At 45.6% G+C, this 17,097-nt stretch overlaps 1 protein-coding gene across 3 annotated transcripts; it reads right to left on the bottom strand.

Annotated features, from left to right (window-relative positions):
- Positions 1–599: 599 nt before the first annotated feature.
- On the bottom strand, positions 600–15,274 carry Cd59 (CD59 molecule (CD59 blood group)). Of its 3 annotated transcripts, none has more exons than XM_005064546.4 (4): positions 15,017–15,274; positions 9,357–9,435; positions 3,173–3,274; positions 600–1,546 (listed from the first exon to the last, which is right to left on the bottom strand). In XM_005064546.4, exons 2-4 carry the CDS (start codon positions 9,415–9,417, stop codon positions 1,296–1,298), a joined length of 414 nt encoding a protein of 137 aa, XP_005064603.1. In that variant the 5' UTR covers positions 9,418–9,435; positions 15,017–15,274; the 3' UTR covers positions 600–1,295. The 3 variants fall into 3 exon arrangements, with proteins under 3 accessions (XP_005064603.1, XP_012973518.1, XP_040601875.1); XM_013118064.3 differs by lacking the exon at positions 15,017–15,274 and adding an exon at positions 14,542–14,707; XM_040745941.1 differs by lacking the exon at positions 15,017–15,274 and adding an exon at positions 13,791–13,943.
- Positions 15,275–17,097: the final 1,823 nt, after the last annotated feature.

Below are 17,097 nucleotides of genomic sequence, written 5' to 3'. Positions count from 1 at the left end.
TTCCCTCTCTATTTCTTAGGCAAAGTCTTACTATATAGTTCTGGGTGACCTGGGATTCACTATGTGGTCAGGTTGGCCTTGAACTTATGGCAGGAGCCTCTGCCTCATGAGTGCTGAGATAACAGGCTTGAGCTGGAAGTGTGGCACTTGTCTTACGCTCAAGGGTCTGGGCTTCATTCCAAACAAGTAAACAAACAACATCACTGCCTATTGTTTATAATTTATTAAAGCCACTGGAGATCAAAATAGCAAAGCAGCCATACTAGTTAGCTCTAGAAGCTAAGTGATGTAGTACATACCTTTAATCCCAGGACTCAGGATTAAGAAAGTAGATGGATCAGATTGGAGAGATGGCTCAGCGGTTAAGAGCACTGGCTGCTCTTCCAGAGGTCCTGAGTTCAATTCCCAGCAACCACAAATTTGCTTACAACCATCCACAATGAGATCTTGTGCCTCTTCTGGCCTGCAGGTGTACATACAGGCAGAATACTGCATACATACATAAATAGATAAATCTTTTAAAAAAGAAGTATATGGATCTCTGTTAGTTCAAGGCCACATGGACTACACAAAAATGATCCAGTGCTAAAAGAAACAGCTCACATAAAGGTGATCTCAGCACCTGGGATCACACGCCTTTAATTCCAGCACTATGGAGGTGGAAACAGCAGTACATGGTTGGGCAGAGAAAAGAATGTAAGGAGGAAGAGATGGGATCTGAGAGCCTTTTGCCTCTGAGGATTCGTGGAGACAGGATTGCCGTTTCAACTGGATAGAGGTAATATCTACTGGCTTGACTGTTTTGCTTCTCTGGTCTTCAGCTTAAAGCTTGAACCACAATATCTGTCTCTGGGTCTTTTATTTTTGGTGCTACAGCTGGCTCTGACTGACCATTCACATCTGGAATACTCACACCAAGTCAGGGTCTGCAAAGGCTGTGAAAGCATTTTATGATGTAACAGAATGGTGAGAAGAATCCCTCTGGGTCACTCCCTCCTAAAGGTACTGGCTGAACTCCTCAGCTCCGTCCTAGGTACAGAGAGATAACCCTGAGGGTTGCCAAAAGCGCACTTGAGCTGAGTCAGAAAGACAGTCCAGTCCTCCTTCACCCTTAAACTTAAGGTGGGCCTTTCCCGTGCACAGGCGGGCCTCCACACTGTTCCTCTTATCCATGATGGTCAAATGAACTTTATTCTTTCCCAAAAGGATATAACTGAAAACAATAACAGCTTTGGAGAGCCGCAGTGGCAGCAAAAAAGACAGAGAACAGAGGCACTCTGGGGCTCAGTGGTAACTTAGAGACACAACTTCCAGATGGCTGCCAGGACCGAGGTCCCCAGCAACACGGTCTTCCCGGATAAGGAGGTCGCTTCACCTTTTGTACCCCCGCCACTTTCTTTGTTTTTTTCTTCTTCTGCTTTGAGCTTTTTGTTACACAAGTCCGTCTGGCAGCATCTGTACTCTAGAGATTTCAGGTTTAATCTTTTCAAAAGGGTGCTGGCATCACATTCTGAAAATTCCCAACACTGATGATAGAATTGCTTTCCTGTGGAGAGAAACATTCGCTAAGAAACCACACAGGTGCAGTTTTCAGCCTGACATTCTGGGAGCTTAGCCTATGAGAATAGAGAGGTTTGGGCAGAAACAGGCATCCCAACTGGAGTGTAAAAGGAAACCATCAAGTAACAGCACACCTCCAAATGGAGAATGTCCCATAAATCTTGTCAGAGCCAGTGTGCAAGTGTGTGAGTGTGTGAATGGGGGGAAGTTATAGGCAGTTATATTTCTACTTAGAGGGAAACCTGGTGATACCTACTAGGATTTTAAACACATGTAGCCTCCGATCAATCAATTTACTTTTACAGTGTAGGAAAAGAGACACAATACTATTAGTAAAGCAAGCACTTATACAAAATCTATTCATGAATTTGTTTGCTACATAGTAGTGATAGAGAGACAGAGAGAGAAATATGGCTTCATACCAATAAGGAGGGCTAAGATCAAGAAAATGGAATAAACCAAAACATTATTGAGTGAAAAAAATTCAACAACATAAAAGAAAAAAAAGAAATGATCTTAGTACTCATGGGGGCATTGTTACATTTTCTACCTTAGCTGTGAAGGTGTGGAGGACTGCCCTCCTCCTCTACCCCATGGAATCAAACACTTTGAACATAAGGCCTAGAATTCTGGCCATAGTCCAGAAATTTACACAAAAAAATCATCAGGTACTCCTGTTTTTAAACAAAGTACCTTTGATTGGTCCTCACTTAATTGAAAAAAATTTCCTTCCTGGGAGAAAATACACTTGAAGGCAGTTTTCATTCTTATCTCTTAGAAAGGATTTTATCGCATATACCAGAAATGATTAATGCCTCCTACTATCTTTAGTCACAACATTTACCTAGCTTAGAGCTATAGCCACCAAAAACAAAGGATAGCTGCTGGCTTCTTCCTTGTCCACCACTTCCTAAATTCTTTAAGATTCCATAGTTCAGCCAGCTTGGAAAAGCAGATGATATGGGCTTATGCACATTCTGCTCCTTCCCTCCTCATAAATGCCTTGTTCTTTGAGGCTGCTCTACTGGGCACCTGCAATGGCTTCTCAAATGAATAATTTTCCTTATTAGGCATTGGATATTTATTATCCATTGAGCTCCTCCAGTGTGCCCTCAGGACTCCATATCCATAGATACATATGTTTAGACAGAGGTCTAGACAGTCATTTGGGACAAGCTAATAGGCCATAGTCAAGGTTTTGATGCGTACTCTTTCTTCATTTTTGCATCCCTAGCTAGGGCCCTGGCACACTGGGGGCTCCCAGAAGTTTGGAAGGCAAACACTATCACTATTAAGAAGCCTTGAGTTTGGGAATCAGATAAATTTCCCAATTCAAATCCCATGTTGATTGCCTGACCTTTGCCTGGTGTGTTATATGAGCCTCAGCTTTCTCATCTGTCACACAGGAAGATTGCCCCAAGGGTTACTTGAGAAATGCTATGTTTATAAAAAGTACATAGGAAATGCTTAGTGTCCAGTACTTCATGACAAGCTGGTGCTGGTAAATAGCAGTCATTGCTCGGTGAGTTCAAATGCAGTGAGATTTAGGGAGGTCCAGGTTTCCCAGGTTCTCGCCACTGACCACACAGACCAGAAACCCAGGGGCCCTTACCGGATACAGCGATGAGACAGGAATTCAGGTTAACTGAACAAGTGGCATTCGTTTTGCATGAAGAAACTGGGTCTATACAGCTGTAGCATCTGAGGCTAACACCTAGAGTCAGAGAGAAAGACTGTTGGGTTCTGATAAACCAGTAATGACTTAGGCAGACCTCACCAGTGAGCACAGGTCTGGGTCAGCTTGTTTTTAATCTTTTTTTGTTTTTTGTCTGTCAAGACAGAGTCTCTCTATATGCCCTGACTATCCTAGAACTCTCTGCTCTGTAGACCAAGCTGGTCTTGAATTCACAGAGATCTGCCTGCCTCTGCCTCCTGAGCGATAGGGCTAACATGACCACGTTTTATTTTTCAGTTAAAATTTTGACAATTTCATACACATATACAAGGCATTGTGAGCACATTCACACTCCTCCCCTTACCACCATCCCCAACCCTTTCCTGTCCCCAAATAGTCCCCTTCCTACTTCTATTGTGACTGAGTTTCATTTGGGAGAGGGGAGGGAGCTAGTTCTTTTCCCTGAGGCTCAACCACCCTTGGATTGACACAGTAACCATCTAAACCAGGAAGTTCATAACTGTTGGGGAAAAGGAACAAACCAAAAGTAACTCAGCAAGTACATTTCTTTCTTTCTTTCCTCTTTTTTCCATAAAGAGTGTGATAGAGTGCAAATCAGACTAGCAAATGCCCTCACCAAAATCACTTCCATTTTTCTCCCCACTGTCGGTAGTGACTGCCTTTCATCCCAGTGGTGGGAACCAAATTTCATAATCTGACACAATTGGTTAATACAGCACGAAGAAGAGGGAGATTCAGAGAAATATAGTCCCTGGTTAGCTGATAGGAAAACAACAAAAAATACATTCCTTATAAAAAACAGCCAACTACTTCAGAGAAAGCATATGATCTGATATCCTTCACATGGGGAAGGAAATTCCTGTTAGGTTAGAACCAGGGGCTAACCTGACCATGCTTCCCTCAAGTCTTAACAGATACTAGCAAGCACCCCACCAGGAGGATGTCCCCACTCTGGGACAGGTGCCCTAGGCATGGCCCCATCCCAACCCCAAGACTTCAGGGGAAGAAATGCTAAATCCAGGAGGAGCAGGAAAGTCCTTTCGGGTCTCCAAATAACTGAGGTCAAAGTTGATTCAGGGATCTCCAGCTGCTCCAGGGAGCTTAGAGAACTTGTTAGAGTTTATCAAGCCAATCCCCTAGGTGTCTGGATTCCAGGAGAATGACAATTGCCAAGCTGCTTAGAGACCACAGAGGTCAAAGGGCACATTTCCCTCCCATTTCCTCCATACCTCACATTCCTCTTCTAGATTCCTTCCTCACTTCTCCATACTCCCTCCTCCCTCACTCCCAGTCTTATTTTCTTCCTCAAATTAAAACAAATGTCCTTGCTTTTGCAAGCCTTTTGAAGTTTCCCCTCTCCCTTCAGACCCTGCCATACCTCCGACGTTAGATAAATCACATAAATAAATCACATTTGAGACCGTTCAATACCGTGAATGAAAGTTCCTCAACAAACGCTGAGCCTTAATTGGAATGTGAAATCCAGAACAAATTCCTTGGCCATTTATGGCCTCCCTCTGTACTTGACCAACCAGCTTTGTGACCATCAGGTAAACTGTTTGGTATATACAGACTGAACACTGGATTCTAACCAACCAGAAGAGTATGAGTACAGCCAGAGGGCACCTGAGGTCTATAACAGAGTTCCCCATTCCACTTTAACCCAGCTACCTAATGTCTCCACCAGGGTATTCCAATATCATCTTGATTCATGACTTGCTTGGTTCTATTGCTACAAAATCTCCTCAGACTCCTTCCATGTTGGAACACTGAATTTGAGGTAACCTAAATCTGTCTTTCCAGGCCATGGTTCATATTTGGCTCCAGAATAAACTATCTCTGTCCCCTTTGAGATGAGAGTTTTATTTTTGTTTTGATGGTAACTAAGACAGAAATTGCAGGGAAAGCTAGCTTAAGTGTTCAAAATGACAATGGGCTATCATCTTTGCATTCAGACTGAGAATCCATCTAAGTGGCAGAAGACAACTGATTTTGCCGCAATTTATGGATCTCTTGAATTAGCCACAGAAAAATGAGCCCAAACACAGAATTGTAAGACATAGCCTGCATGACTTAAAAAAAATCCTCCTACAAATGACAAAAGAAACACAGAACAGACTGAGGGGAATTAGGACTCAAAGGGCCTGTGCTGGAGCTCACGAAGAGTAGTTGTGAAGGTCCATCAGTGACTTTGCCAGTGACGAACATGTATTGTATTGTTTTGTTTGTTTTTTGAGACAGGTTCTTTCTATGTAGGGCTGGCTCTTGTGGACTCACTATGTAGACAGGCTGGACTTGATCTCACAGAGATCTGCCTGCCTGCCTCCCAGCTGGAATTAAAGGCAGTGCGTCACCACTGCCTGGCCAGCAGGTAGATTTTTCAATGAGAGGATTCCCACGTGTAAGTGCAAAGAGCATCCCCAGACTCCCAGACCCATCCAATGGAGCTGTGCTGATGTGCACATACAATCCAAGTGCTTAGGAGATGGAGAAAGGGTGTTGGAGGTTAAGGCCAGCACTGGTTAAATAGTGATTCCAAAGACTGCCCAGGTTACACAGCACCCCATCCAAAAAATCAAACCAAGACTCCATCTAGATATACAACTGAGAGGCTTCCTCCTCACCTTCCACTGGAAGGTGATAATCTGCAATGGGATGACAGGAGATAGGAACTACCGAGAGAATGACCTCACAATCTCTTGAGGGTCTCACAAGCAAAAATAGACTCAACTATATCACACCTATGTGGGTGATAATCAGTACTTGTTGGTGTGAAAAGACATTTTCAAAGGTAAAAAGTCTCTTCAGATTAGTACTTTCAGTTGAACATTTACAACTAACCGATTTGGTGATGGGGAACACTAAACCATAAGCAAAATGTTATCCTTCTAAAAAACATTATTCCACTCATTAGCAGATAGACATTATACATTGATAGGCAGTTATTACATTGAGGTTTTTTTGTCAATCAACATTTTGTAGAAATTTGCTTCCTCTCTTTTATTTATATGAGCTCACAGAGTGTATTGGATTCTTTGCCTCCTGGCGTGTAAAGCCTAAAGTATTTGCAAACTGGTTCTTTAGAGACAAAGTTTAATTCCCTCCGGAATAGCATATCATCACTGAACTGCTTCCTGTTAGGACAGACCCAGGGTCAGAAGCACCTATAGACAAGATAACCAGTCACAGCAGAGCCAGTGTTCCCTAATTCAAAAACAAACAACAAACAAAAAATTACTACTGTCGCTCACTCTAGTTATGACTTACTGTTGAGAGCTAAGAGTCGGGTTTACTGACTTATTTTTCTTTCTTCAATTTTATAACATAATGACAAGGAAAATATGATAGCCAGTGTATGTGAAAAGAAGCCAAGGCAAGAATCAGAAAGGAATCTTGTCAGTTCATGTGGGTATGGATGTATTCCCTTCCCCCGTGTCAGAGAGAATAGTCTTCCTGTCACATGGCTTCTACCATGGCATCAGTATTTTGCAGCACCCACCCACAGAAAGCTATTTTCAAAGATGAAACATACAATCTCATAAAACGATGTCATGACTAAACCCAGCGTGGCTGACCTTTATTCCTAAGTGATGACCTTTAGTTGTAAGGCCAATGCCTCTGTTTACTAGGAGACAAGGAGATGCTCCTAGAAGTTGAGATCTTCACTTCTGAATCCAGCCAGGAAGCAAGCTCTCTGTAGTGTATCTTAATACCTAAGCCTTTACAGGTGGGACATCTCACTCACTGGGGGCATTTGACTTAGCAAGCAAGGTTCCGATTCAACCCCCTAAAACATCAGTAACAACAAAACAAAACTTTCCCCCCTCTACTTTGTTTGTAGACGACAAGACCAATGCTGGTGAGGTGAAGTGACTTCTGAAGGACACCCAGCCATAGAGTTACAGAGTCAAAGTGGGGTCCCCAAGCCCGCAGGCAGGACTCCATCAAACATATCTGCTTGCTTTCCTCCAGTGTCAGCATGAGAAACCTAAGGATGCCATTCTTCTATAGTCCCTTCCTGTGCTACATATAGATACATACATATGAGAAGCAAAGAATGGAGAGGAAGGGTGTTGCACTAGCGTGGCTATTTAAGGGCCAGCTTATAAGCTCAGTCACAGAAGTGAATTGGTCTCCTGGCTAGAGCCAGAGTTCATATGGCTTAGTGACAAGACTTTAAATGGAAAGGACAAAGCCAGTGTCATGCTGGGAACTTCTGTAGGGCACACATATCCCTAGCTAGCATATTCCATCTGTGTTCCGATGTCTGTGCACCTGTATGCTAGGCCCTCCACAGAACTGTTATGATTAGCAGGCTCAAGAAGTGTCAACCCCATTGCAGAAGAGAAAACTAAGGTAAAGGTATTAATAGACATGATGAATGTCACATGACAAACATCTCAGTAACAGAGCTGAGATCCAAACCCAGACTATCAGCTCTGAAACAGAAGCCTTGTTTAGCCAAGATACTCTCTACCTTCACTGAGTTGGGAAAAGCAAATAATGTCCAGTTCAAGAGCAGACAGGTCATAAGTCAGTGGATAGTTGCTGCTGAGCCAGGACAGAGGGGGACTTAAGCCTCTGGGCCACTTCTTGCCCTAGTTCCTGGAGAGAGCTATCCTGCTCTAACTGTTGTAACAACAGAAAAAACTATACCACTTAATTTTCTTCATTACAAAAGATCAAATGTCATCTCCTGCCTTTGACACACTGGCTTATTACCAGAAAAATTCTCCTGAGGGCTTCCTAGGGTCTTAGACAACAGCAATTAAAAACAATTTCCCCATCAAGTCAGTGGTGGCCCATGCCTTTAATCCCAGTAGAGGCAGAGGCAGGTGGATCTCTGTGAGGCCAGCCTGGTCTACAGAGCTAGCTTCAGGACAGCCAGAGCACAAAGAAACCCTGTCTCAAAGACAAAAAGCTTTCCTTCTCCTCCACCTTTAGCTTCACACCCTGTTATCTGAGGAAGGAGACTAGGCATGCTGCAAACTTGTCACAGGGCAGCTGACAGTCTCTAAATCTTGGGTACTATCTGAGTCAATAGTACCTATTCTTGTGAAAGAAACCGGATGTACTTTGTAAAGAATCTCAATGTAAACAAACATGTTTTAAATTGTGTACTTGGGGATGAGTTAATTGTTATCTGAATACTTTTTTTTCTCCAAAATTGTGCTGTGCTTGAAGATGACTAAAGCAAAATGATCTGGGCCAGACTCTAGAAGTCCTGGTCCATCATCAGCTACAATAAAATAGGGCTGGGCCAAGTTAACACTCTTGTCTCTGTGAGACTCTTGTTTTTCCCTGCCTGCTGGAAAGCCTTCAGGGGAATCACTGCATTAGAGGCACAAAGCTGTTGGCATCAGCCTAGAGTGCTGCTGCTACTTTCTTCTGTAAAGGAAGCAAGTTCCTCACTGAAAGCCCAACTATGAACCCATAGTCCCAGGTGCCTCTATTCCATTTCCCTTTCCCCAAGGACGTTCAGAGACCTCAGATGGTCAGACTCAGTGACAAAAGCCATAACCTCCACATCAGAGACAGCCTGGCTACAGACTCAGGCTGTGAAGCCTTCCCTCTTTGAGATCTGCAAGGTGCCTCCACTTTACCTACCTCATCAGCGTCCCTCCTACTTACTGTCTGTCTGTCTATCCATGGCGTTAATAACTCTAATAAACTCTTGCCTAAAGGACAACCCACCCAGTGCCCCCCTTATATCCCACACTGAGATCTTTCGAAAAGGATCTGTGTAGCATTTTAAGGATGATATCTGCTAGAGTCCCAAAGTAATATGTGGTGGCATAGGAGAACAAAAGCAAACAAACAAACCACATGATCTCCACCTCTGTTTTAAAAAGAAAGCAAACAAAACCCAAAAGCCCAGCTCTGTAACCCAGGGTGGGCTTTAACTCAGGCAGACACCCCATGGAAGGCATCCCAAAGCATCAGAGCTGTCACACAAGCAGCATCTGGACCACTCCAAACAAAGAAACCAAAGTTAGGCCTTGGTGAGGGTCTGGAGGACAAGGGCAGCAGCTCAGACTCCCGGAGGCCCAACAAAAGTAGCATCATGGCCAAGGGCAGTCTAGAGACTGTGACTACTCACCTGTAGAGCACAGGACAGCCAGAAGAAACAGGGGTAAGATGAGTCGTTTTTGAACTCTCATTGTGCCTGTCCACCAAATCTGAAATGAACAAGAGTTGTCACTGACTGACATATGCCTTCCGGCTATTTCCAAAACCCCAATCTAGAGTCCAAGGTTGTCTTGGGATAGGTACAGAAGGCTAAAAAAGAGGCATGAACCCTCCACTGGGGTAGGGTACATTAACTCAGGGGCAGTTCTGAGTAAGGCTGTGACGGTTGGTCCTCTCCGCTTGCTTCAAGATCTCATCTAGTGAGGAAATGTCCACCCCAGTGAAAAGAGCAGCTATGCAGGGGCCAAAGACGGGGGCAGGAACTCCACCCCACCCACCTCTGACCCTTAAGAAACTTAGTTCATATATGCCAGTGTTCATGGCCACACAGGGGGAAAAAAATCTATCCTCCCCTGGGCCAGGGATGCTTAGCTAGCAAGCATAAGGCTTTAGGTTTGATACTTGGTACTGTAAAAAGAAGAAATACTACCTCCCCCAGAAGGGTTGCTTAGTCCAATGAAAATGTGAGACAACTAATTCATGTGGTAACTTTGGCTTCAGTTCTCACGGCCCTGGCCATGCTGTTGACTGAGCTAGAGTGCCCTTCCCCTAGGCCAGGCCCCTAAGTGAAGCCTCCAGAAGGCACCTCACAGCAGGTACAGCAAAGCTGAGTGCATGTGGAGGCTCAGCTGTCTTGGCTCAGTGTCTCTTCCCTTCTGGGAAGGAAGCAGCCCTGGGTAACTCTGGTGGCTAGACTACAAAAGTGACCAGGTGACTAGTGACAAGCCACAGAAGAAGACAAGTGTGGAAATGCCTGCGGCAGTCCTTTCATCGATAAAGAAACCAAGGCGCACAAGCTTCCAAACCTTCCCACATGCCAAGTTTTGGGACTAGATTTAAGAAGTGTCCTGAACCTCCTGTATACCTTGGGGCCCATCTTGAAACAGGGAGGTGACAAGTCATTTAAACCACAGGGCTCTACTTGTTTTTCTCCTGAGACTACAGGCCAAGGCTCATGCCTGGCAGAGAAAGGGGGTTTGTGGTGGGGTAAACTACCCATGTCTTCGGTGTTAGAAATGTGTTAGAAAAAGTTCTGGGTGTGTGGAGTATGTCATCAGCCTCATATCTCTGAAGGTAATCTGCTGACCAAGGTCAGGAGGAAATGAAACTAAAACAGGCAATTCCTACACTGTCCATTGTAAAAGTCAGGCTGAGCCACCATGGGTGTGTGTATTTCAGAGACAAACAGGGCCTGGCCCTTTCCTTACCAGAGGAGTACCACTTCCCTCAGCATGCTGCCAGCTTCCTGCTTAGTCACTCATGCTAGGAGGATTCTGAGTACAAAGGATGGTTTATAGACTCAGGTTAGGCAGGACTTGGGGTATGGAAAACCGCGGCAAGGGAGCAAAGAGAAGAGAGTATTGACCAGAAGTCCTCAAATAGACAGGAGGACCTTGATGCCTTCTGAAAGTGAGGACCAGCTGTGTCAGGAACTGGTGTTAGGGAAGGGGGTCCTGCAACCCAATGACACTGTAGGTGTCAGGTCAGCAAGGGTTTCTAACGCCAGACAACTTTCAACATAAACAACACTGTGGGAATATATATAATCCCTTCTCCACATCTGCGCTGCCAACGTATATTGGAAAGAACCGGAAAGAGTGAAACAGATCTGGTAAAGATTGGGGCTTCTGAGCCTCGTTGAGAGGTCTCTGACAAAGTCTGTCCTGGGCTCAGACCTGACCTGGAAATTCCACTTTCAGTCAGGCACTACACCTCTGAGTTTCTTCCAGTGAGTCGGGATGGAAAACCAGCAACTGTTGGATGCAGGGGAAAGGTTGGTGGGGCCAGAACTGTTCTGCAGACAGTTAGTTTTCAAATATAAGAAGGGCTGCAGAGAAAGGGAGAGAGGTTATTCTACATGCTTCCTAAGACAGAGGACCAGTGAGCGGTGCGTTGTGGATACTCCAGGAAAGCGCTTTCCCAACTGAGCTACATCCCTAGCCTGCGTCCGATTTTTCTGAGCACAGCATCCCTTAACTGCCTTGCCACCTGCAGGCTGGCCACAGTATCAGCACATCAGAAAGCAATTCCTCTAATAAATAGTTCTCCAGCCCTTGGGAAAATTCAGACAGTGGAGGTCACAGAGCAGAGACACTACAAGAGCCCTTTAGAAAATAGTTAGAGGTTAAACACAAACAAGACAAACAGAGCCTGTGAGATGACTCAGCAGATAAAGGTCCTTGCTGCCAAGCCTCACGATCCGAGTCCAATCCTCAGGGTCCATGTGATGCAGAAAGGTACACAACTCCTGAAAGTTGTCCTCTGGTCTCCGTAAGGGTGCCATGGTGCATTAATATAACGGATGAAGAGATGAATGTAACTTTAAAACTTTTTTTTTTTTTTTTTTTTTTTTTTGGTTTTTCGAGACAGGGTTTCTCTGTGGCTTTGGAGGCTGTCCTGGAACTCGCTCTGTAGACCAGGCTGGTCTCAAACTTACAGAGATCCGCCTGCCTCTGCCTCCCGAGTGCTGGGATTAAAGGCGTGCGCCACCAACGCCCGGCTTAACTTTAAAACTTTTAAAGAGGCAAAGCCTAAAGATTGCTGGAGTAAGAATTTTCATTCTATAACAAATCCAACCTGACAATTACTTTATTCATTGCCATCCAAGGAAAACTCAAAAGGGACAAGCAGCTGGAATGACCAAGTTGCTGAAAATGTTTGGGGGTAGCAAATACTTGGGAGCGCATTGTGAGCAGATACGTGGTGCACTTACATAAAAGAGAGTTTGGACACTGGTTGTGTCTCAGAGTCTATGGCCATGTAGATCATGCCGAGGATGAACAGATCACTGGACCTGAGTCTGGGGAGGCCTAGTCTACAGCAAAACTGTACTGTTCACAGTTCCCAAGGGCTGCAGGTCTTCCTAGAGACCACCCTGAGAACCAGTAGGCTGCAGGGACCTAACCCAAGTGTTGAAAGTGACTCTCACAGCAGGACTGTAAAATGAGATGTCCGTGCTAATTAAATAATTAGAAGTGTCTTTTGTTCTGCAGGGCCCACACAATTACACCCCAACTTGTTACCAAACACAAGCCATTAAGCTTGATTGCTACCTAACTTCTGTTTGGGGGGGCAAATATTGCAGGTCAATGCTAGTGATCCTGACAGAACAGTGTAGTTAATCCTTACAACACCACTATAAGGTAAATGTAATCACTTCTTGCACTTGAGCAACTGGGAATGAAGGAAAGCTAAATTACAAGGCTGCCGCAGCAGCAACCTAAGTAACTTTTCTGTCCCATAAAAACATCCAGACTCTAATTCTAAAACCAGTGGCTCCAGGCATGCTCTGGTGGTGACCTTCAATGACCTGAGGATTACACACATTGCTGGGGAAGACTCAGTTGTCCCAGTGTCCTCAGAAGGAAGAGGAAGGGAGCAGAACCTGTCACACATGGGGAAACAGAAGCAGAGGCAGGACATGAAGAACAATAAAAAGGCATTCTAATATGGCTAACGCGAGGACAGGAAGTGTTCTATTGGCCACAGCATCCTCATGGCCACTAGGAGCTAAGAGTGCTCCTTAACTGACACCTCTCAAGGACATCAGACCTGGGTTCTCCAGTCACAAAGGTTTCATTCCGCCAATACTTGAAGGAGTACAGGCATGGAACCTTCAGGGCCTCGGGAGGGAATGAAGCCTGCCCCTAATCAGACTCCAGGTAGATGAAGGAAGTGCAAGACTTGTGTTGTCTTAAGCTATTTTTTTAAATTCATTTGGTAGCAATAAAAAACTAATATAAAGTCAAACATGATGGCACGTACTTATAGTCCCAGCTACTTTGGTAGCTGAGGTGGGAAGATCACACAAACCCAAGCGTTTTAGACCCATTTGGTCAATAAAGCTAGATTCTGAATACAAACAAACAAACCCCCCAAACCTGCTATAGCCAGTGGCCTCATTACTGGAAAACAATGAGACATCATCTCAAGCATAGATTTGAGCTTGGAAAGTAGATGGAGATTGTAATTCGGCTTCCAAATACATGTAGCAAACAAAAACACTACATGAGATTCTCTGTCCCTTCCCCCCTTTCCTTTTTTCCCCTCTTACTTTTACAATACCAAGAATGGAACCCAAATGCAACACCACCACTGAGACACACCCTCAGCCAGAGTAGAGATTCTAACAGCAGTTTCCATAGGATTCACAGACAGCTCTGGCTCTGGGAGTAGTTGCAACTGCAGGGAGCTTGGGCCTGATGTACTTTAAGGCTAAGCATGTCATATAAGACAAAGCTACAACATTGCCATTTTATAGGAAGTTCACAGAGAGCCAGAGGGACAGGATTACCTGTCCCAAGACAAGAGGATAGTCACAAAATCACTTGTTGCTTGTACTTACCAAGGCCTGGGAACTAAGTGGCTTACTATACCCTAGTGTTAGCAGTCTCATGAGCCTGCAGGTTGTAAGTCCTTACACAAGCTTGGGCATGCAGTAGCTAAGCATGTAACCGGAACGCAGATCCTTTACTCAGTTCAAAGCAGTAATTACATCAACAGCTAGGGACAAAGAGCAAACCACCATCACAATGGAAAAGCCCCTCCCAGCCACCCAGTGGCCCCAGGAGCAGCACCCCAGGTGCTCTGAAAATCGCACAGAACTTCAGCTTCACCTCGCTCTCTTTGCAACTTGTTCCAGGACCCCAAATCCCTGGTTCATCCCGGTATTCCCACCCTAAAATCCGTTTGATTTGGGTTTCTCTTTCAACCCGTCCGGTGAAATGGAAGATTTTCTGTATACGGCAAGGTACACGCCAAAAAAAAAAAAAATATTCAGTTTGTTTGGTGCACAATGAGGTTAACACCCTCTTAACCTCCGCAGACTGTTAACAGCAAATGTTGTGAGCGCCCTCGATTGACATTCTGACGCCTGTGTGTCTGCCCCGGAGTAGCGGCGAAAAGATGACCCTAGGGTTGGGGTCTCCTAAACAGTTGCGGTTCTCCACATTCCCAGAGGCCAATCTGAGCTTTTTCGTGAGCGACCTTAGTGCTCACCACCACCCTGTGAAGTAAGGCTTTCCCCCTTTTCTGATGAGAAGACAAGGTTAAATAACTGCTTCGACTACCTATGGACGAAAACAAAGGACACTCACGGCCTACGGTTCTTTTCCAAGTCTGTCCTGAGACTGAAGGGTGGCACCGGCCCACGCACCAAAGATATCTGTTAAAGCAGTTTCAAATGTGGACCTCGGCCAGAAAAAAGGCGGTAGGTCATCGAAGCTGAGGTTAGCCCTCGGCTCCCCTGCGTCTGCCTTCTCTGCGCGGCGGGGGCCGTCCCCGGAGTCAGATGCCCAGGGAATGCCGAGCTCCCGGACCGTGCGTGGGAAGCAGAGTCCGGGCTTTCGGGAATCGGCCTGCAGCAGGATATCTTCACTAAATAAAAAAGGCCGGAGGAGCTATAAACCAGGGAGAGGTGTCCCGAACTGCACGCCGGAGGCCTTCCGAGGGAGAAGGAACAAGGACTGCTTACCGCACCCCACCCCCAACAGCCCCTGACGCATGCAGTCCCGAAACATCCCCACCTGTCACCCCAGGCTCGGTTGCAGCCGATTCCGTACCCTTGCTTACCTGCCACCGCCGATATTAGCACCCAAGGATTTTCCACGCAGAAAGCGCTAGCGCTCGAGCTCCACCCGTCGGCTGAACAGCTACGGAGCTCCTCTGGCCACTCCCAAAGACTGATGACCACACCCCCTCCCCCAGCACCTATTTTGGGTCACAGCCTTTGCGTAGAGAGAGCTTGGCAGCCAGAACTACACTCTCAAAACCCAGGTAATAGAAACGGCGTGAGTCTCCGATTCCTTACCTCAAACGGTTTCGATTTTCCCTTTCTAAAAAAAAAAAAAACCTCTCCAAAATGTTTTTGTGCCCATGTTTACTAGCGCTCAGAGCTCTCTTAGTCCGTCATGGATATCTTTCCAGGCCCTTACAATGGTGATTTGCTCCTGCTCTCAAGTTATAACAACCTCCAAATACTCTTCAGACACAGCTGCTGAGGGTTTTCTTTGGAATCAAGACAAAATTCCATCATGCTTTTGAAAGCTTTTGGGGATTGGCCAGGGACCAGAACTACCGCTTAGACCTTCACGTGAAGTTGTAACGTGCAGTTGCCATTGATTTGGAAAGTCACAGTAAAGAAGTAACAAGAAAAATAATTTTTAAAAGAGTAAATCTTCCAAGGGGCTGGCCGCCTAGGGGAGCAGGAGGTAGTCTTTGAGCATCAGTCTGTGAAGCTGTCACCTCTCAGGCCTGCTTTCTGCTGAGATGGAAAGGGAAGCCTTCAAGGAGGAAAATCCCAGTTAGGTCCCGGATGGGAGAAAGGAAACAATAACCCAGTTAGAGAATTTGTCTTTTTAAAAGCTTTCTGTCCTCAGCAATAAGAAGTAAGTTTTTATTTCTTTGTGGTTTTTTTGTTTTCCTCCAGTAGTAATGAAGGGTCCAGACCCTCACCCATGACAGGCTGCAGAAAATACTCAGCAAGATGTAGGTAGGCCCCTGACTCAGCAACATGTGCTGAGCTCCCCACCCCGTTGCCCGCCCTTGCCCTAATTACTGGAGAGAAGCTATCAGATATCCTCCATGTGGTAAGAAACCACTCAGAAGTTAGCCGGTGGGCCCTGGATGTGCTTTACCGATAATAGTGCATGCAGTAGGTAGCAAAGGCTCTGGGAGGGCCTCCAGCATAGCAACCTTTCTGCAGCTGCAGCTGACCAGTCAACTCAGAACAGGTTCCCCCATCCTGAGTTGCTCCAGTCCTGAGACTTTTACTATGCAACTACCAGACCCTGAGACCCCCCCCTTGCTCTACCCCCAATACATGCCCTGCCCCACTGCTACTTGGGGTCCCTCCTACTTCACCCTCTGTGTCAGACAGACAGAGTACCCGAGTTAACTCGTAATTTAAAAGACTCTTTGCTTTTGCATCGGATCTGGTCTCTTGGTGGTTTGGGGGGTCCAGAGTCTGGGCACGACAGTATTTATTCTTCCAAAACATGGTCCATTCCCCCTGGCATGTGGTGGGTTCTCTCTGTACCTGCCATATCCTAAAGAGCAAAGGAGGCTGGGACATCCACTCTTCTGCTAGCCTATCAACAATTACAGAGAATGAGCTTCAATCCCTGCTGAAGACAAGCACATGGACACCTTAGGACCAAAAGAAACAGGAAGAGTGAGGGAATCGCCAGCAGAACACCCCAAACACATTATAAAAGCCCAATGCCTCTTAAAGTAGACCATCTCCCCAGTTCCAGGCCCTTTCTCTACTCTGGAAATTTATAGGTTTACCAATAAACAAATTCTTTGATGGGATTGTTGCTGAAATCCTTCCCCATTTCAGTGGTGGGGGTGGGAGCAACATCTATGCTCTCCCCAAAAGTCAACAACAAACCTACGCACAATTTCACCAAAGTTCACTCTGATGAATCTATGAATTCCTTCCGTTTTCTTACAAAGCATAGGTTTTCTACATGAGTGTGGGTGTACCCCCTCCCAAGGTCACATTGGAAAGACATTACCTAGAAGAGATGGTGTCTTTCCCTCAGACACACAGAAGGCTCCCTGCCTTAGCCTCCCCAGACTTGAATAGTCTAGCCCCTCCTGAAGCCATACACTGTTAGCGCAGCATTGCCCAGCAGGTGAAATGGAGCAAT

This window comes from Mesocricetus auratus, unplaced genomic scaffold, assembly GCF_017639785.1.
Source record: "Mesocricetus auratus isolate SY011 unplaced genomic scaffold, BCM_Maur_2.0 Super-Scaffold_100004, whole genome shotgun sequence".
Classification (NCBI taxonomy): domain Eukaryota; kingdom Metazoa; phylum Chordata; class Mammalia; order Rodentia; family Cricetidae; genus Mesocricetus; species Mesocricetus auratus.
Note: the sequence above shows the minus strand (reverse complement) of the source record. Positions and strands in the feature narration are given on the sequence as shown.